Here is a 21,529-nt window from a genome sequence, read left to right as displayed (position 1 = left end):
CTCACGTCCTGGATGTCAAGTGATGACAGATGAGTGAAAGTGGGCTTGGCTAGCTGGGAATTGTAACAACAGCAACAGGGCAGATGTGCTTTTTGCTTGAGTCAGCCACCCCTTAGGGGTTAACATGAATTGCTATTTGTTGTAGAGTGGAACAACGCTGAAAAGCCAGGTGTGTGAACATGAACAGAAGCAATGGCAAAAAATGGGAGTGATTGGATTATTTTGAGTCTTTGTCTTTTATTTCTATTATAAAATCTTTCAGTTAACATTAAGAATCTGAGAGGAGCGACCGCATTACAGTCATTCTCTGACTTGGCTACATTGCATACATTTATGTGTGTGTGCATGCAATTGTACCAATTCCACTCCACTTATTCCAATCGTGCCCAAGGAGGCGAAGTGTACTGTATTTAAGCACGGATTATAGCACTCATTCGAGCCAAACATGTTTTCTAAAACCAAAGCTGATATGTGTGAATATCTTGTTTTGGCTAAAACAGAAAGATAATCGGTCTGCTTTCATGGATGACTAAGAAAATAAAAAAAAAAAATTCAAATTTAAGAGGCTAAAATCACAAGAGGCTATTTACGGTACATATTTATAACAAAAAACGATTAATCGATTGCCAAAATAGTTGTCGGTTAATTGGCTAATCGATTAAGCATCGATTAATCGATTAATTGTTGCAGCTCTAATTAACATATACTCATAATGAACTGACTTTATTTTGAAGGTACATTTTTGATATCATTAACATTAACATGCATTCGAACCATACATTATATAAAATTTTACAAATATCTTTCAGATGAGCAAATGCGAGATATAAAAAAGAAATTAACCTTTTTACTAAGAAAGCAAAAAATGTTCATAATTAATATAAAAGTGCAACTTTGAACTCATAAAAGCATATTATTATTATTTTTATATTAAGGCTATCACATTTTTAATCCGATTAATCACAGTTTACAAGTTAATTACTCATGAGTAATCCACATTTGCAACTATGTCTGAAATACCAATTTTCACTGTATTTTAGAACCAGAGAAATAAATGACAGGACATGATGACATTTATTTAACATACTATATGTTTCTTAACAACTCCAAATGAATTGAAAATTGAAATCAAGCTCAAAGATAGTACGCATCGAAATATAATTAGTTTGTCTCTTTGCCATGTCTCTTGCATATTTCTCTGTAATTCCTTTAACTAGGCTATGGGCTGGACTTACAGGTATTTAGAACAGTATTATCGTCAACGCACGACAGTAACTAGTTAAATTAAAAGACACCACACTTTCATCCTACACAATAACATTGGGCCATCTTAGCCATTACTCTTTTTCTGTATGGAAATCAGAAGATTGCATGAATGAACCTTCGTCTTTGTTACCCGTTGACGTCCAATGATCTCCTACGACCTGCATTTGTTTTATTGATTTTCGGATTACATAGTGTGCGTGAATGCACCTTGCGGTAGTGTGATAAGAATGAGGAAGTGTGAACGGACAGACGTGTTTACAAGTTGGGGACACATATATGGTGCTGAGCACTGCTGTAGATGTGATCACAGTCAGACTGTGTAGATCTGTGGGGGAGCTTAACTAGCCTCTGTCCACTGTCAAAACAGAGAGGTGTGGCTTGCCATGGTGCGCAGGCATTAATTACGCTAAAAATGTAATGTAATGAATTAAAAAAAATAGTTTGTGTGTGTGTGTAAGCGTGTTTGAGCTTTCCCGTATGCACAAACTTGGTCTTTTTCTCGTAACAAGAGGGATTCAGGGAGGTAAACTGCTGTGAAGATGATGACTAACAAAACTGTTTTGCTTTTGTTTTGTTTTTTTTGCACCTGACAGTACCAGCGTGGCTGCGGGCTCTTGAAGCACTGGGATACACTGGTTTATTTTTGAACTGTGCAAGGTCATTTCCCACTTCGACAGATCACATTCTCGGACCGCCATTTGACTCCAGAGTGTCAGTGTCAGTCGTGCTTGAACCCATGTGGGTTCTGTGGGGTTATCTGGGGCACACACACACACACACACACAGTCCAGGTGTGTGGACGTGTTTGCATATGCATGTGTGGTCTCACTGTACACGGCTGAGGGGTGACGGAGGAAGGTGGGGCATGGCAGGGATTAAGCAAGACAAAGTGCAGGCTCTCTTTGATCGTCAGCCAGCCCGCAATGTTTAAGAGCTTTACAGAGGGGTGACGTTATCTTTCTCATCCATCTGTGGACCCGACATGCCAAAAGTTTCTATCATGACCCCAACTAACACAAAAGAAAGCGATCACAGCGTCGTATTTCAAATGTTGCATTATTTTACCTTAATACCCACCAAAACCTGTAATCTAGGAGAGCTCATTCAGTAGGGACGATACTTGTTTTATATTTTACAATCCACACAAATAATGCACCGCTGCTGAGGCGACCCCTGATGGGAAAAGCTGAAAGACAAACAACTTTTTTAAATGTAATAATAATACTAATAATACGTTTTATTTGGAAGTTCTTTTCTAAAAACTAGGGCTGTCAATTTAACGCGTTACCAGCGGCACCAACTTAATTTCATTAATTACATTAAATTTGTTAGTGTAATTAACACATGCACATCAGAGCCAGCGCGCCTCGCTGTTCTGACGGCAGACGGAAGCACAGTGGAGCGTCCCCATGAACTCACACAGCCTGACGCTCTTTTATAACTTCATCCTGACCTGAACACATCCACAGCAGTGCAATTCCAACACCATATATGTACTGTATGTCCAAGTCACACGCGCCTCTAGTCCATTCATCCTAGTAACAACACTTCCTCATGCTCATTACAAGAACGCAAGATGCATTCAGGGACACTCCAAACATCACAAAAACGCGTGTATGTGTGTGGGTGTGCGTGCGTGGGTGCGTGTGTGCATGCGTGCGTGGGTGTGTGGGTGTGTAAATAAACAGGAAGATAAAGAAAAACATGAAGTCGATATTCTTATCACTCACTTCATAACTCTTAATTCTTATGTACAATTTGCTACATTTAAATATGCTGGAAAATACACTGAAAACAAGTCAATTTAGCTTCCATTACGTACATGATGTATTTGAACGCAACCCCTCATTGCTCATGAATCAAATGTTCTGCTACTTTTAAAGAGACAAGTGTTTTTAGACTTGTGTATATAATCCTGACCTGTCATTTATCTTTCTCTTCATTAAATATAGTACAAATGGGCATATTTCAGACATCGTTGCTGATGGTGTTTAATCATGATTAATTCATTTAAAAACTGTGATTAATGTGATTAAAATGTTTCATCATTTGACAGCCCTACTAAAAACCCAAAAGCACTTTACAGTAAAGCAAGCAAATGAAATCAATAAAATGTACAATATGATAATAAAGGACATAAAATATCAGTTCAAATGAGAATAACTAAGGCACTGAGTAAGATGACAGCATGAAACATTAAAAGCAAGTTTCAATAGGCGGGTTTTAGCATGAGTCTTGGAGGTGGGCGGGTCAGGGCAGGTGCGGGGAGAGAGTTCCAAAGTGCAGGGGTAGTGAAACTAAAGGCTCTGTCTCCTTGTATGTATATATTTGGTGCATGTGCTGCCCTGATTTGGATAGCCCCGGTTTGGTCTTAAAAAATCTTGTCATGGTCCCACCATTGTGTCTGGTTGAATAATGAATAATAGAACTGTATTTTATTCTTAATATATTGATCATGTAATTACATTACAATTTCCAAATAAAAATGATTTCAGTGTATTTTAGTAATTCCTTTAGTTTACAAAGCAATCCCTTCATAATAATGTGTGTCAGACGTAATGGGCGCTCGTACTACTGTGTGTTTGAGTCATCAGTCTCCGCCAGTCACCGTGATTTTCCCTCCGCAGTCTAGGATCCAACCCACGTCGTGTATTTGTTACACGACATAATGCGACTAAATGCATTTAGCAAGCTTGTCTGCATGAGCGTGTTCACCTTATTTTACCTTATTAATTATTTTTGCCTTTTTTGTATTATGTGGACTCACCAGCAAATTTACCACCCTAGATATGATTCAGTGTATTAAAAATAATCTGCAAGTATTTTTAAAAATGCTCTCCAAATAAAAGCATTTGTCTAAAATGATATATGATGTAATATTTTGTACATTTTTAGTTACTGTATATTATATTTTACATATGAATATGATCATATTTTAGATTGATCTTTTATTTATTGATAGCTTGCACTAGAATTTATGAAAATCAACTATTTTTACAATTAAACACTTTAATGTGAAAAATGGGTTCTTAAAAATGTATGTAAATATGATCGAAAAAGAAATGAGAGGAGATACTATTTACATCTTTAAATGCAGCCTATCTGAAATGACATTTGCTGCACATCTCTATTAAGCCCCACCTGAAAATAACATTATGTCTCTTCATTTTACAAGAGCCAGCTTATTATGGAAGAAATATTGTGATTCAGAGTTTCATTTCAATTCCTCAAACATCTGCTTTGTCACCATTTAGTCAGTTTTGCAGCCAGATGAAGCGGAGCAGTCAGACGGCGTTCCCACTGAACGTCTTAGCGCCACGGAGTGCTGACAAATCCGGCAGAGCTGAAAGAAACTAGAAGTCTATCTGACGGCACCCAGTGTGTAATTAGAAGTTGGCTCATACCAGAATTACTCACACTAAACAGTTAACTGCAGCTAGTAAAAAGCAGATTAAACATAGACAACAAATTACATTGAAACTGCACTAAATTGTCATGTTCTGGTTTACTCTATTTATATTACAATTCTTCATTTATCCCTCCAGTATTTGAATGTACTTCTGTACTCAACAGCTATAGTTACTAACCTGTTATGTTAAAAAGCTGGGGGGCGGCCGATACATTAAATAAAATTCTGTCCTTGTGCCACCATCTAGGCTGAGTTGATGACAGGCTCATCGGTAAATACCGTGGAGGAGGCGTGTAGGGCTGGCCAGGAGCTGCTGAGGCGAGGATGCGGCACAGTCATTATCACCTTGGGAGCCCAGGGATGCGTGGTGCTCGACGCACAGGATTCGTCCTGTAAGCATGTTCCAGCAACGGCAGTCACGGCAGTGGACACCACAGTAAGGATGACACACCATTAGAGTAGCATATTGTGTGACTGGCTCTCATCATCTGCCTCCAGAATTCCATATCACTGTTCTAATCTTTGCCCATGTGTCATTTTCTCACCCTACTAAAACACTGTACTGACCTTTTCACCCCTGGAAGTGAAAATAGGAGGTCTAATACATAAGGTGGCGATAAAGGAAACATCTTCACTTGTGTTTACATTACAATATTATTTATAGGACATTTCCCAACAATAATGCATGAATCATAATGGCAACGTTGAAGTACATGCAGGAGGGGACTATTAGTTAATTAGTATTATTAGTATTAATTAATTAATTTACACTTTAGTTGATCAAAATTAAGATTGTTTTTTCTTGGTAGAGGTTTGCTGTGAATGTCATTTTTGTTGCAACTATTTTTAATTATACTGTATACTGTATACAGTATACAGTACCAGTGTGACCAAACCTTTGTCTGCTACTGTATATATGTTTTTTTTTAATTAAAATTGTTGTATTAAATGTATGTATTATTATAAAAAGCTCAGTTTAAAATAGCATTTACCCAGTAAATATTAATTTTGTTTTGTAGTTACCATTGTGACCATCTTTAGACTATATATTAAGTAGTATTTCATATTTCATAAGTAATATTAAGTAATATTTCAACTTTCTTCTTTAATAATCTTTGTATATGTTCATCTTGTAAAATTATCGCTTTATTCTCATAATATTATAACTTTTACCCAACCTAATTTTCCAAAAATTGCAACATTATTTAATTTTGTTTGTTTCTCGCAATATTTCGACTTCAAAAAATGATTTTTTTTTCCTTTAATATTTCCACTCTATGCTACTAAAATGATATTACTTTTCCTTACAAGTTTATTCCCATAAAATTGCGACTTTTTTTTGTTAGAATGCAACTTTTTTCTCTAAATATTTTGGCTTCATTCACATAAAATTACAGCTTTTTTTTACATTTCTGCTGTTGTTTTTTTCTTTTAATTTTCCAACTGTTTCAATTTTCTTCTTTCTCCTTTTTATGACTTTATTGCGATAATATTATAACATTTTCATTCATTCCAACCTAATTTTCCAAAAATTGCTACATTATTCTGTTTTGTTTGTTTCTCATAATCTTATGACAATAAAAATCTTTTTTCTTTAATATTTCAACATTATGCTAAATTGACATTATTTTTCCTCATAGTATTACAGCGAAAATGATTGTTTTTCATTAAATTACCACTTTTTTTCTTCATATTTTCACTTTATTCTTGTAAAATTACTGCTGATTAAAACATTTTCTGTTGTATTTTAGAATGTGACGTGGGCCAATAAAAAACAACAGCCACGGTACGCAAATGGCCCCCAGGCTACACTTTGGACACCCTTGCCTTATAGATACCTTTTCTTACCTTTTTCATCGCGCATTCATGAAGGAAAAAGCAGGATTGAAATGTGAGCAAGTGGAGGTGACTTTGTGCTTGAATGAAACGGCTTCATCTTCTTGTTTTGTCCAAATCATTGTGACATTTCAGGAACAAAGGGCTCGCTTTCTTGGGGGCTCTGTGACCTCTGTTGTGCCCCCACATGGTGAAGTAGACACACATTACTGCCCTTATTATTCACCCCCCTCCCCCCATCCCCCATCACCGCCGCCATCGTCATCCTGTTCTGTGACTCACCTCACGGGCCTGCATCAGTCAGCAGAAAGCAGTACAGCCTCGCTGTGGTTAGGCCTGCTGCGTACCCCCCACCCCCATCTCCACAATACACACACATTCACAAACCACCGCTTCTGTTCTTTGAAGGGCCCATGACTTTGGGGGGGGGGGGGGGGTTAACTCTTTTGGACACAATAATCCCTCTTCCAGTAAAGGCCTTTTACTGGAGTGGGGGGAAAAAAAGTTATCGCCGTTTGTATTTCTTCGGTGTCTGCTCAGGAAACTCTGTGTTTTTGATTACGATGAACCCTTTGGTTGCGACTGCTGTGGCTTTGTTAAGCAGCGGTGACAAGTTTGAAAGACGCTATCGCTGGTTTGCCGCCACGCTCCATTTTAAACAACTGTGATTTGGGCTTGTATTATTGTGCTGCAGTGCCTCATTTTCTACACAGTAAGTCACTTGCGGTTTCTTCAAAATGTATTTTTCTAGCTACTGTGTACTGTGGACCTGTATTACAGATAGTCCATTTTCTACAGTATTGCTCTTATTCTGTGGCATTTGAATGCTCTGCGTGCATGGCTGCTTGAGGAATTGTACCGTGGTGCTCACTTCTTTTGGTTTCTCTTCTTTAGTTACAGGGGCGCAACTTCCCGCCAACAAGCTCATCACTTTGAGTGTGACTGTGGCTTTGTCTCTCGTACTGTGATGCCGCATAGAATTGAAGATTGGAGCCATCGTCTCCACGTTGTTTAGCGTGACCAAACGTCCTGTTTTCCCAAGACATGTCCTGTTTTCATGTTATTGTTTTTTATTGGGTCATTAAATTCTCTGCTGCATGTGGTGTAATCCCTGAGAGGCTGTCATGTGGGCGGCTTTTTGAATTAGTGCTGCAAAAAGCCAAAGAAAAAGCAAAACAAATGCACGGAGTTAAACCTCTGACGCCTGCTGAGCTGAAGTCTGGTCATTCACAATGGCGGTTCAAATTCCCAAGTTCTTGCAACTTGAAAAGGCACATTTGACCTCAGGGTCCTGTCTTGTACACTTTTTAGAATCATTTTGTGTTCTTCCTTTGGGATTTGTGTCTTTGGTTATGGCTAGTATTTTGTAATTCAGTGTTCCCTCGCTGCATCACGGTTCACCTTTGGTGGATTTGCTGTTTCACAGGTTTTTTAAAGTGCAATTATGCGTATTTATTTTTAAACACGTATGAACGTACATTGTGCTCTGCGTCCTTGTGGTGTGTTAGCGTGATCTGTCGGTGCTCTGTTGTATGTGTCTGTTATTGTATTTACTACTGCTACCAGTAGAGGGGGTTGTGTACTCATGTGAGAGGTGAAGACATGTGCCGCTAGAGTAAAGATGTCGCCCCTCCACCTCGGCAGCCGGCTAAATATAGAGCCACAACAGTCCTGATTGGCTAGGGGAGAACCCGCCCATTCTGTTCTGCGTTCTGATTGGCTGTAGACCATTGTCAATCAATCTCCTTTGTGCACCACTGTCGTGTTTCCTGTTTGCTACCGATCATAGTTGTGCTATGATACTGTAAATGAATCTTCGGTTCACGGAGGACCATGAGGAGAGTAAAATACTACAACCGGAGAAATATGTTTTAACAAGGCCACAAAAACACTACAGACAAACGGCGCCGGGACGAGACATGTCAGGGGAGGGAATACGATGAGTGACTTCCCCATTTTTTGTGTCCAAGAGATTGATAATTAAAATTCCAAGGAAATTTGAACTTTTAGAGTGTTTAAACAAGAGAGAAATGTGAGAAAAGTGTATAAAGTGTATTGTGAGGGGTTTTACAGCCTTAAAACATACAGTATGTAATAATTGCAAACAAATAAAGTTGGCTACTTCACGGATTTCACTTATTGCGGGCTATTTTGGGAACTTTTCCCCCACCATAAAGGAGGGAACATTGTACAACAGTTTCCTATCCATTATCTATTACAAGGCGTCTTTGAGTACACTTCACATATCATTTGAGTATCTCATTGCCGAGCTGCAAATATGGTCACGTTGTCATCTGGTCGAGTAGAGACAGTTTTGTCTACTGGTGCATAGTCATCGGAATTCAAAGGGAGATGGTCTGGTAAGTTATTTTGTGGAGGTGTTCAGTATCAATACCGTATATCAAAACAAGGTTGAGCGTGTGGTTATGACAGAGGGTGTTTGTTGTTTGTTCAGTCAGGCCTGGATGGTTGCTTGTCTGCGTGGACCTTCACAAAGAGATACCGAAATCCATTATCAGATAAACAGATGCATGACAACGCCTGCACCATCACCTGGCATGATGAATAAAATACCTGTCAGACTGTAAAATTGATTTCAACACACCCTACTCCGGGCTCCAGCCCACTTGCATTAGAGTTCTGATACTTCTGAAGGCGGACTTTTGTACGGAACAGCTGCCCGAAATGGCATTAGCAATTACCATATTGATCTAAATATAAGATAACTTGATTATAAGGTCACTTTTTTTCTTTTTGGAAAATATTTTTAAGGCAAAGTCAAACACAAATTTGTAATCATGTCTGTTTTCAATATCAGTTCAATCATATTTCTTAGCTGCTTGACATTGAGGACTTTCATTGATCACCATTGTCTTAAATAAGCATCACAACTCCTCCTTCGTTCGTTACGCTGTGCCGGACCAAAAATGAAAACAAAGAAAATACTTACGCCGCACGTCGCTTTGCGTTCACGTTGGAATTTTTGTGATTGTACCAAAGGCTGCGTTCATTTTATCATCACTATACCTCAATAATGTAAGAATTACGGCCATGGAATTTTCCATTTCACCTACGACTAACACTTTCAAAATATACGTCGAAGATCTTTGTCAAGATTTTTGCAGGTTTGGAAGACATGTCATATTCTATTTTTTTACCAGCTTAGATTTCACAAAAAGCTTCTAAAATATGCTTTTAAAGAGTGTCATTGCTGCTTGCATTAAACCAACAGCTTGTTGGTTTACGTGTACTGTAATCCCTCGTTTATCACGGTTAATTGGTTCCAGACCCGACGGCGCAAAGTGAATTTCCACGAAGTAGGGTTCTTTCTTTAAAAATGGGATATTTTGGTAGTTGTGGCATAGAGAACCTGTTTACCATCTTCGAAATGTTTTTTAACATTATTAGAGCCATCTAGACAATCTAGACCAATGTAATCACCTTTACATTCGTATTACCCAATATAATAGACATAAGCAGAGAAAATAAGCTATTTAAGACAGTTTACCTTGTAGGGAAGCAGCATCAATGGCGGACAGGAAGTGACGTTGGGGTTCAGAGGTGAGTTTAGCTTGTTGTGGGCTATCGCTGCAACAGTAACTTGTGTTATTAATATGATTATTGTGTTATTATTGTGCCTGTTGTGAGATTAACCTGCAATTACCTACAATTACTGACAGAGAGAGCAATGTACAATACTACATGCACAAGTTGGTGGTCATAATGACTCATACTGTATTTGTATTTTAGTTCATTTAGCCATTTATATGTCTAATTAATATTTATATGCTTCAAATATGTACCATTTGCTTAAATATTCATATTTTCTGACTAATAATAGGCCACAGTCCACCACAAAACATCAATCATTTAGTAATTAATGTTTGAAAAACACGATTTAATGAGGGAGCGATGTTTGAACCACGATGTAGCGAGGGACGACTGTATAAAACTCTCGATCCCGATTATAAGACAACACATCTTTTTGTCGGGCTGTTTTCTACGGGTAAAAATACCGTATTATATTGGGTCAGTATGAATTGTTGAGGACCAGTCCAAGGTGTACCCCGCCTCTCGCCCGAAGTCAGCTGGGATAGGCTCCAGCATATAGAAGATGGATGAAGTCATCTTGATTTAAATAAAAGGCAAAGCCACATACCTCTTCACTTTGTTGTAAATTGAGCGCAGGCTTGCTTCTGAGATCAGAATCTGTTTTCCGTAGACAGTCAGATGAAGCCATAGCACGCACCAGCATCATATGATACTTCTCCAGTACTTGGGTGGCCCTGGTTTCTTCTGTTCTGTGCCCGGGAGGTCCACCCCGAAAGGTAGACAGCCCCATCAAACCAGACATTACGGCTGCTTCACATTGGGTCTAGACAATCAAATTAGTCACAGTTTTATCTCATGACCATGGAGCAATTGAAAGATTCCTTCCTCAAAATCAATGATAAAGGGAAAACAGTGCCTGAGCATTGCATTCCTGCACAGAGCAGTCTGGGTCAGGATGACACCAAAGAAAAGCGCCACATCACCTTGTTTAATGGATTACATGTGTTCAAGCGGCGGCTGTACAGCTGCACATGCTGCTGACCCCGTCCCCTGCTAGTGTGCCTCGCATGGTGGGTCAGTGTGGAACACAAAAGTGTCAAAGACTAAGCCTGCAAATGGATCAAAGATGCAAGAGCGCTAATTGGTCCAATTAAGGGTCTTCTTGATCTGCAAAGCTTCCCCCCTTGTTACTTCCATGGAGTCAGTCTTCCCCGGCTGTTTGGAAGCTTCCGGACATAGAAGCCACTCTGAGTCAGCGTTGCCCCTGAGTTGGTCTCTTCTCTCCCCGGGGTGTCTTTCATTGACCAAGGCTGTAGCTTCAGGAGTTTGCACCATCTGTCATCGCAAAAGGGGGGGTTAAGATCACAGGAGGCCTCCTGAGAGAATGAGAAATCCAGTCACTGGTTCTTGAACCTCTGTGAAAAACTATTTTCAGTGGAGATTTTCACATAAGGTTTCTTCTCTACACTTAACTAAAAATGACAATTTATTTTTCAATTGTTAGAAATGAATAACGCTAACGTCGACAACGCTGGTTCATACAACAAAGTAGCCAATCAAGGCTATAAAATACACACTCACACTTGTATGATACTTAAGTAGTACTTGTCTTTCCTGACGCAACCCTCCCGTCTGGCGTGGGACCGGCACTCAAGAATGCCAGTGGCCGTGGACTACAATCGAATCCGCACCTTCTTTGTTTCTTCACAAAGCAAAAGTAACGTATTGTGATGAGTGAGTACAGTAGCAGTACGTGCTTTGAGGCAACGCCAGAAGAGAAACGCTGTTTCACAACTGGTAAATATCTCACCTGCTCCGAACTACTCTGTTCTCCAAGTGGAACTGATGCTGCTATTAAGCTGAAGTAAAACAAGTGCCCAAATAACGTCACACACCAACCACACAGTGTCTGAAGCATTTGCACAATAAGACTTGTCAGTCAGAATGACTGGGCATTTGTTTTTGTATTTGTCCTCCTTTATTTATGTTGGACGCGCCCTCCCCGGTCGTTTGTCTTGTGAAAGCCGACAAGTCAAACACCTCCACGGAGTGCCAGACAGAAAAGAATTTTTCTACAACTTTTCACCATTTTGTCTGTAATGTTGAGTAACCCAAGTCAGGTCAAGGTTACTGGTGTGTTGTAGGCTGTTCTTTTTCGGAATGGGACGAACTCGCCACTCAGCAGGACTTAAAGCACATCGCTCCTTCCGTCAGACGGTGCAGAGAACGTTCTTTCTCACAAACACATCTGTCACCGCAATTTCAAACTTCAGGCTGAGTGCCAGCAGAGAACAGGAACAAGAAAGTCGCAAAGGTCAAGGAGTGTTGGACGGAGGCGACCGGCACGAGCGTCACTGTTCATCCGCGGCAAGTGCTTGTGTCACTTGATTGACAGGCCTCCAGATCTAACCTTCACAGAAGTGTGTCGAGGGCAGCGGCAGTGGGGCTGAAGGGGGGCATGCATGTCAGCCTTGTTGAGCTTCATGCGATCCATCTTTTAGCGTCACTCACATGGCCGCCTTGGAGGAGGAGATCCTGGTAGCAAGGAGGACGTAGGCGGGATGGGAGTTGGGACTCCAACTGAATGTCTTTTTTATTTAGTTACTGCCTTTTGTCTTTGCTTGTTTGTTAGCAGGATTGCACAAAAACTATACACCTGATTTCTCTGGCACTCTGGGGAGGGGTGGCAAGGTTATTTGATCATTTAGGGCGTACTCCCTGGCCTGCGTTCACCCTGTGCATTTGAGCCAAGGCCGGTTTGCTTGCCCCATTACTATTCTGCTGTATTACTGCAAGTTCCCTGAGTAGTGGATTACTTCCAGTCTTACTTTGAGTGGATTTCTTTGTATTTTGCCCAAGGTTTCCACTGTCATTAATTACTTACAAGAGGGGCGATCGCATTGATTAACCGCCAGTTCTATTCTGCTGCATGACTGCAATTTTTCTGACTTTGTGCACTATTTCCAGTCTTACTTGAAGTCACCGAGTGTTTATTTTGCACAAGGTTGCTGCTGTCATTAATTACTTGCAGGAGGGGCGATCGCATTGATTAAACGACATGCTCTATTTTGCTGTGTAATGTTTTTATGACTTTGTGGAATATTTCCAGTCTTAATTGGAATCATTCTGATTATGTATTTTCTGCAATGAGGCGACGGCGTGAATCGAATAACGTGTTTTCATTACGCACAGAAATGTATCGCAAGTGGGCGAGCGTGCTGCGGGTTTGACTTTTGGATCATTATGAGTTTTTGTGCTTTATTTCTATTATGAATTGTGTCAGTTATTGTTAGGAATCTCCAAGGACCGGTTGCATTCTCCTCATTCTATGACTCCGCCACCTATCTGCGTGTGCATGGAATTGTGCCAGGCCCTAGACAACCTCTTTCGATCGTGCCAAAAGAGAGGAAGCGTGCGCCCACACTAGCCAAATGTACCGTGTTTTAAATGTTAAGTGGGCCCAGCCACGGCACGACTGGCCTAGTGTGAGTGCACCCTTAATTAAATGTTGATGACAAGCTGGATAAAACTGCAGATGGAAGAATTGTTGTACTTTTTTCAGTCTGAGTCATCTACTCTTGTCTTTGCGATGGAACTTTGTCCTAATGCTGTTGTACTCTTTCAATCCGCTGGCCAGATTGGGTGCGTTCATTGTTCATTTAAATTGTCCGTAGTTATGAATGTGAACGGTTGTTTATGTGATTGACTACCACCTCCGACCAAGCCGGAATAGGCTGTGTCCCCGTGGTAGAAAATTTCAACATTGGCAGAGGTCTACCATTCTACTTTTACTTCATTTTACCGACACCTTGCTTTATTCTTTCATTATTGAGCCATCCACTTTTAGGAAACTTAGCACGCATAACATGGTGGCGTCGAAATTGAGGGACGGACACCTACATACAATAGGAGGTCCAGGTTTGAATTAAGGGATTAAATACGTTACGTCATATCCTTTTAAGGAGCTACCTTCCCCTCTTTTAGAATAAATGGAATGAATGTAGTTTTGAATGAATTCATAAAGATGATTTCAAGCTGAACTGTAAGTATTCTGTACCATTAAAGTTTCACATCACTAAATGCATTGGATTCCACGAGTGACTGCTTCCGCGTTTGTTTTGTTTTTGTCCTGTTGACTCAGTCGTCTTTGTCATTTTCTCCAAATTATATTTGGAGAAAAGATCAAGATGTTTTTTTGCAGCTGACTGTTGTCGGACAACATCAGCAGTTATTTTGGCATCTGTTTATTTATATTTGATTGCATTAGTCATTAAATGAAATTACAGTATGTGAGCATGTGTTGTGTATAGAGATACCTGTGTACAAATGGAACACCGCATCTCTTCAACAGTTGCACATATCAATCGTGCACATTTATAGGCATGCTCTGATTCCACAAATCAGAGTATCAAAGTATCAATAATACATTGTGTACATAGGAGGCTGTGTTTATTCTTTATATTTTTGTGTTTTACATTTTTCTTCTGTTTATGTTCTATTTATTTTCATTGTTGTTTTGTACTATACTGTCTGGAATTGTCTCTGCTGTAGCAAAGTAATTTCCTGCAATGGCTGAATAAAGTGTCTATCCATGAGTGGCATCACTTTTGCAGGGGGACGGGCCCAAGACAAACCCAAGGAACTCCATCGCCAGTGTCTTAAACGCTACGCAGTGGCCCGGCCCAGCTACCAGACAGGAGACATAAACACAACGTGGGTCCCAACATGGAAATCCAACGAGCCTGTGAAATGTTTCAGCTGTGATCTCACTCTTTCCAGCATCTCTCCAGGCCAGGAGTCACACCCGTAGTGTGGACCAGGAAGAGAGTGGATCATTTGTAATAATATAGCTTGCCTTGCATCAAAATAAAGTAGCATTGTCCCTTAGCTGCTCTGTTCTAGACCCTTGTCATCACAAGTCATACCCCCCAGCCCGCCTGCAGCCTCAGACCATTTAGGACTTGGTTGTATATTTTCTTGTAGTTGTTTGCGACATGTCGCTGACTCGTTCCCACACAACTGACGTCTTCATTGGCAAGGCCCTGAAAGGGTTACTCTGAGGTTGAAAGGGGGTGACGAGAGTGCTTCCCAGACCAGAGAGCCCCTTTTGAGAGTCAAAGTGATGAGTAATTGAGCGGACTTGTGAGAACCAGTGGTGTGTAGGGGAGAGAAGAAGGGGATGGGGGGGGGGGGGGGGGGGGTTGTGGTTTTGCACGAGCAGGTCGCAACATGCCATTGTGCCTTTTCCCATCAATTCGCCCCTTTGGCACCCCATCCCATCATAGCCCCCCCCACCAGGGTGGAGACAGCACATTCCATCTCTATCAATGGATGAGACGTGCACCATTTGTTCCAACACTGTTGACAACTACGGTTATATCGGCTGAAGGCTAATTAACAAGGCAGTTCAAGTATTCATGTATTTATTTCTTTTTAAGCAGGTTTGCAACACATCTTCAATTCATGGTAGACAATCTAAATATCACAGGGCTGCTTTTGATTGGAATAAGTTAACACTCACATGTTGCGTAATGACGTCTAATATTCAAAGACAAATTCAACGAACAGCACGGGTCATGTGCCACAGCACCCCCTACTGGTGACAGATTTCTGAGTGGAGAAAATGAGCGTCTATTATTAGTCTCCTTAATAGATAAATACATTTTAATACTTGGATGGAAATTTGCAATCATTGAAGACCATCAACAAACACTGATTATAAAAATCATGGTTATTTGTAGTTATGTAAATTGCCCAAATAGCGTTGAGCTACTGAAAATGGAGGTAATGTGTAGAATATACAGGTAGTTGTCATTCCTAAATAGTAAATGCCACTGGTGCTGTACATTACTGTGTAGTACGTGTGTACTGTGAAAAGTACAGTATTTTGCAAGACAGCACACATCGATCCATTATGTCTTCTCCTCAGGGTGCAGGAGACAGCTTCATTGGAGCGCTGGCATTTTACATGGCTCATTATCCCACCATGCAACTGGAGGAGGCGGCCCGGAGAGCAGGTCAAGTGGCAGGAGTGAGCGTGCAGGCCATGGGCACGCAGACGTCTTTTCCACATAAAAAGGATTTAGCAGCTGAGCTCTTCTGAGAGCTGCAATAGAAATATGAATCTAACTTGACATAATCTCGCCTGTTTAATTCAATGCGCTGCTTTTGAGCCCTCTCACCATTTATTGAAGGACCATTGATGTATATAGAGCATACAGAACAACTTAAATACACAATGTGGTGCCAGATGAAGTAATGCACACGAATGTGTAATGGTGACATGAACAGGCACAAAACTCTCTTTATGTCATTTATTATGTTTTTTTTAATGACTCTAAAAGAAGTTATCCAGTATAGAAAAAGACATGACTGTGGAGGCTCGCCAAATTAATAAATATTTTATACCAACATGGAAGTTTGGTGTTTTGTTGCATTCATTTCTGAAGTTTGTTATCATCCTGACCATGTGTTGTGGGGTAGAGTGGAGGCCTTTGGAAGCTTTCAGACTCCCAGGATATGGACAAATATGACAATGTCTGTTGGAAACATTACAGGTTAACGGTCCACATATTCCAGTCCATTTTTAGATGGATCTGATCTTCCTCTTCTCAAAGAACAGGACGTGCTTGTTCACTGCAACAAGAGAAAGCAGATGGTAAATAGAGGGCAAAGACGTGAACGATGCATGTTATGGTGGGTTCATTTGAACAGGGAGAGACAGATAGACAATGCCAATCAAAAATCCAGAAACGCAAGTATTACATGTTATCATCAATGTACGATGACTGTATGTACTTCAAATGTTGTTAGAGGGTTTTTTTAGATGAGCTTTATAGTCGTAACGGGTGCCTCCCATGACGTGCAATGTTAGCTGACCCATGCTAACTCGTTTTCTCTCATTAGAAATATGTGTTCATGTTTGACGTAAGGATTGTGGATGATGGGCAACATTTCCCCAAGATATGTGGCAGAAAGGTGCCGGACTTCTCCCTTGTCTTCACCGTCCTTGTACCTCAGTCATCTGCTCGGTCTTTCCTGTTTGCATTTTCAAACTACTTCCTAGTACTTCTCCGTCCTTGTTGTCCATATCCTCACTGTCTGATGTTGACTTCATTGTTTGGCACTGTGCCTCCTTTTGGTCCATTATCTCCAATGTCTTTTACCCGCATGGCTTCTGTCTCACTCCGTTAAAGTAAGCCTGCCATAAAAATTGTGGACTGTTTGTCTTATTAAGAGGTTCAACTTACAAAACTAGCAGGGGATCAAATAGTTAGCGTATAAACCCGTATACAACATGACAAACCCCTGTTTGTTTTTTTTAATCACCATTACAGGACAGCAGCAATCAAGTTACACTGCAGTAATACAGAATCTGAATAAGTAATACAAATAGTCCAAAAACTAACAATTGTTATCTTAAACTTTGGCCTCCTTTGTTGGTTGCCCAAACATTGAGGCCCATTCACGCTTCTGATCCAAAAGTCAACATAAAAAAAAATGTATTTTTTAAAAAATCAAACCAAAAAGACAGGGCAGCTTTCATGATTTATTACAGGACATATCTCAAATATTTCCAAACAAATTGCTGTTTGCTGGGTTTAATACATGCATCCACCCATTTTCTATACCACTTCTCCTCTTTAGGGTCACGGGGGTATGCTGGAGCCTATCCCAGCTAACTTCGGGCGAGAGGCACGGTACACCCTGGACTGGTCGCCAGCCAAAACAACCATTCACACTCACATTCATACCTATGGACAATTTAGAGTCACCAATTAACCTTACATGCATGTTTTTGGAATGTGGGAGGAAACCGGAGTACCCGGAGAAAACCCCCACACACACGGGGAGAACATGCAAACTCCACACAGAGATGCCCAACGGAGATTCGAATCCAGGTTTTCCCCATCTCCTGGCTATGACTGTGTGGCCAACATGCTAACCACCAGACCACCATTTATACTACATTATTTTCATACTGTGATATTTCTACTGTCTCAGATTTCATGAAAAGGTCCCAAATATTTTCACACACAGTGGAGAGAGAGAGAGAATGGAGCAGAGAGACAGCACTGATGCATTTTCTATTCTTATATAATGTACACCACCACTCTATGCCGTGAGAATAAGACTACCTGTCTTTTTGAGACTTACAGGGAAAAAAAAATACCATCTTCTATTGGGGTCCACATGGTATTTTCCCATACTGTACATCCTTTGACATCACAGCCTAGAAAAGACAGCCACTCTCGACGAGAGATTGTAATGGGCAAAAGAAGAGAGTGCGCCGCCATCATCAGTACGTAGAAACACATAACACTGATCACAGACCTCATGACAACTAGCGGAACGTTTGTCCACACTCATATTACCTTTAGATGACTGAAAACAGGCAGGAAGTGTTCTTGCATGTTTCAAACGTAACCTCACGTACACACAAACAGAACAAAGCAAGCAAGGCCCCTTAGTGGTGTTGTTGTTGTTGTTGTTGTACAGTCTATGGCAATTTGACATAATGAACACAGTCATGTCACATCCGGGTGGGGAGGGAGAAGTCTCACAAGTCTCTTTTGTTTTTGGGCGTTTCAGTACTGCGTGACTGCGCTGTTGCCACATGTTTGGCCACGCCTTCATGGTGACTTTCAACAAGTACTGTAGTCTTACATAACATTTATCCTTTATTGGAAAAGTACACACAGTGCAGGTGTAAATTGTTTTTAATGATTGGCCAGCAGTTGCCAAATTTGGCCGGAAGATTGGGAATCGGTCTGACGCTCGGGGGGGTTCAGAATAAAAGGTCTAGCACAGCAGTGTTTCGATGTATTTCAGCGTGTACCTTCATTTGGGAATTCCTGAGCTCCTTGACAGCGTTTCCCCTACCATGATGTTAGGGCGGTGTCGGTTCTGAAATCATCTTCAACATGACATTTTCCTCCTCCTCCTAACACTTGGATGCGTTTGTGCTGCCAATCCAATTTGTTATGTAAGGGCTGCTTGCCTTTAATTTAAGATTTATTGATCTCAGTACTTTCAATGCAGTGGAACCTGCTTATTTCAACACGACTCAAACTAACGTCAACATAAACTGTTGTTGAAACCAAAACTAAGCATTGCTTGCACATTTACTTGTGACTTTCGAGTAAAGGGAGTACAGCAATCCCTCGTTTATCGCAGTTAATTGGTTCCAGAACCGACCATGATAAGTGAATTTCTGCTAAGTACGATTCCTTATTGATAAATGGAATATTTTTGTAATTAAATCATAGAAAACCTGTTTACAACCTTTTAGATGTGTTTTTACCATTATTAAAGTCAGCTTTACACTCGTACTACCCAATATGGTCGATAACATAAGAGTAAATAAGCCATTCAAAACATAAATAAGACTTGTACCCACATGTGTTGCTATAAAAGTGTTCCCTAGGGGGGCAGGGTGAGTGGCGGACAGGAAGTGACAACAATAACTCATGTTTTTATGAAGGGTTTTTATATGTGATGAGATATGTGAGATAATTCACACCTGCAATTAAAATGTTCCAGCAATCAGGTCTGGTGCTTGTGTGTCTCACTGAACATTACAGTAACATTACTGACGCCAAGTGCAGAAGTGTAGAATATTACATCAGCATCTTTTCAATGCCTTATATTAATATTTTCGTTCATTTAGCTGTTTTTATGCTTAAAAATGCTTAATTTTGGCCCAAAAAGTACGTAACATTAACTTGTATATGCATGTTTTGACTAATAATAGCCCTTATTCAACCACAAAACAGCACGATTTATTATTTAATATATTTTTGGAGCACCGTGATAGAATGAAGCCACAAAATTTGAACAACTAAGCGGCGAGGGACGACTGTATTGCGGGTGGTTCTGAGCTGTGATTCTCGGGTAGGGCTATAGGGGGCAGTGATGTTTTCCTGTTAGTTAAGACCAGCCCAACAAAGAAGAGCTGTGTTGGCCACATTGAAGTGTGCGTGTGCATGCATACTGTTCTGTAGACACCTACAAAAAGCTCTTTTGTGCACAGTCATCTTGCCTCATCACAATATTTGATACTCCTATCTAGCATAGCTGCTGTGGTATTTCTGTTGTATGTCTTGACTAGAATGGCTACACACCTTTTGTACATGCGCAAATCTGGTTCCTCCGTATTAGAATAACTAATATTGTTTGACAACTTCAGATTAATCTCTGTCATATTTGTCAGCATGAATTCAATGAAAACATCTTATGTTTTCATGTGGAAATTGTCTACCCTGTTAACAAATACTTGATTTGACTAGTTATTTAATTACTTACTGGTATTGTGTTTTACAAAGATTCAAAGATAGCCTCGCTCATAGCCTCCAGTCTCGCTAAATTCATACATGAGTTTATCGTCTTCAGTAGCCTTGCTGGCGATGCTAACAATATGTTACATGCAGTCACACCTTACCAAATGGATCATGTTTGCGAAGTACTAGTTTCTCTCTGAGACGGTTCCTCTTGGTGTTGAAGAAGTAGCCTGTCCCTGCAGCACTCACCATCTGCACCAGGATGTTCCTGGCAGAGTGCACAACATAGACATGACATTCTCGCCACGGGCGTAAAATGAATTACATTAAATACAAGTTGATCATGTGTCACTTACTTTGATTTTGCCTTGGCCACTGAAAAGAAAGAAGAGCCCGTCATATAAGTGATGATGGTAACAAGGGTGTTCATGTTTCATGCTTTTTTGGAGAGACAATTCACGTCCTGCTCATAATGTTCAATTACTACAATGACCACGCAGTGAGACCGCACCGAAGACAAAACAAGCACGTTCTGCTTTCTTCTTCTTCTTTTCTGTTGTTTTGTTACGTTGAATACAATTAGCATTTATGCTAGCTTGTAAACTATATCGCTGAGAAAAGGCTTTGCTCCTTAGTGTACGTTTCACACGGTTTCACACATCCTTAAATATGATGTAAAAGTGTTGAATACTCACAGTTCACGGACGTAAGGAACATATTTCCAAAAAATCAGCAAGACTTATTACATTCGTAGTAATAAAGCATTACTCTATTTTCCAAACTGGTAAGTCACATTGAGACATACACTTCCGGGTCAACGATCACGTGTGCCTCAGTTCCGCTTCCGTCAGGCAGCGTGTTTTTTTTGTTTGTTTTTGTTTTTTTTTTTTTACCAGAATTCGTCTGGAAAAACATAAACAAGCACAGAATATATAATAGATTTTATTTATATTTGATTTTATAATATTTGTTTTAACTCGACAACTTTTGAATTAAGAAATAAGCGTCCTAATACGATAGTAAATGATTGAATATATTATAACAACTTTGTTACACAGTGCTTTCAATGGTGCAAAAATTACTTTGGAATCTCTGAAATAATGATAGAAATAATGTCTTTTCTGTATTACAAAAAACAGCCGGTAAGATAATATTAGAGTCTTGGACGAATGTAGTGCCTTCGAAG

At 40.2% G+C, this 21,529-nt stretch overlaps 2 protein-coding genes across 8 annotated transcripts in view; one reads left to right on the top strand and one right to left on the bottom strand.

Moving 5' to 3' along the window:
* rbks (ribokinase) overlaps positions 1–16,476 on the top strand; it is a 40,031-nt gene extending 23,555 nt beyond the window's left edge. For 5 of the 7 annotated variants that reach the window (XM_054796272.1, XM_054796270.1, XM_054796271.1 and 2 more), the window contains 2 exons: positions 4,923–5,111; positions 15,993–16,476. In XM_054796272.1, the coding sequence (XP_054652247.1) occupies positions 4,923–5,111; positions 15,993–16,166 (363 nt within the window). In that variant the 3' untranslated portion in view covers positions 16,167–16,476. Of the gene's footprint in view, positions 1–4,922; positions 5,112–14,676; positions 15,224–15,992 lie in introns of those variants that run through there. The other 2 variants (XM_054796269.1, XM_054796268.1) reach the window with 2 other exon arrangements.
* Positions 15,485–21,169, bottom strand: mrpl33 (mitochondrial ribosomal protein L33). Its single transcript, XM_054796274.1, has 4 exons — positions 21,039–21,169; positions 20,700–20,718; positions 20,505–20,611; positions 15,485–16,699 (listed from the first exon to the last, which is right to left on the bottom strand). The coding sequence occupies exons 1-4, from the start codon at positions 21,058–21,060 to the stop codon at positions 16,650–16,652; spliced, it is 198 nt and encodes a 65-aa protein (XP_054652249.1). The 5' UTR covers positions 21,061–21,169; the 3' UTR covers positions 15,485–16,649.
* Positions 21,170–21,529: the final 360 nt, after the last annotated feature.

The sequence above is a fragment of the Dunckerocampus dactyliophorus genome, chromosome 13, assembly GCF_027744805.1.
Source record: "Dunckerocampus dactyliophorus isolate RoL2022-P2 chromosome 13, RoL_Ddac_1.1, whole genome shotgun sequence".
In the NCBI taxonomy this organism is placed as follows: Eukaryota; Metazoa; Chordata; class Actinopteri; order Syngnathiformes; family Syngnathidae; genus Dunckerocampus; species Dunckerocampus dactyliophorus.
The sequence above is the reverse complement of the archived record's forward strand: the minus strand, read 5'-3'. Positions and strand labels throughout refer to the sequence as shown.

What these genes read in the sequence shown, in the direction of transcription:
- mrpl33 (XM_054796274.1), bottom strand. Translation starts at nt 21,060, where the DNA reads ATGTTCCTTACGTCCGTGAACT. An exon ending in TCGCAAACATGATCCATTTG is followed by an intron (nt 16,700 to 20,504) that starts GTAAGGTGTGAC and finishes CTCTTGTTGCAG; the next exon opens with TGAACAAGCACGTCCTGTTC.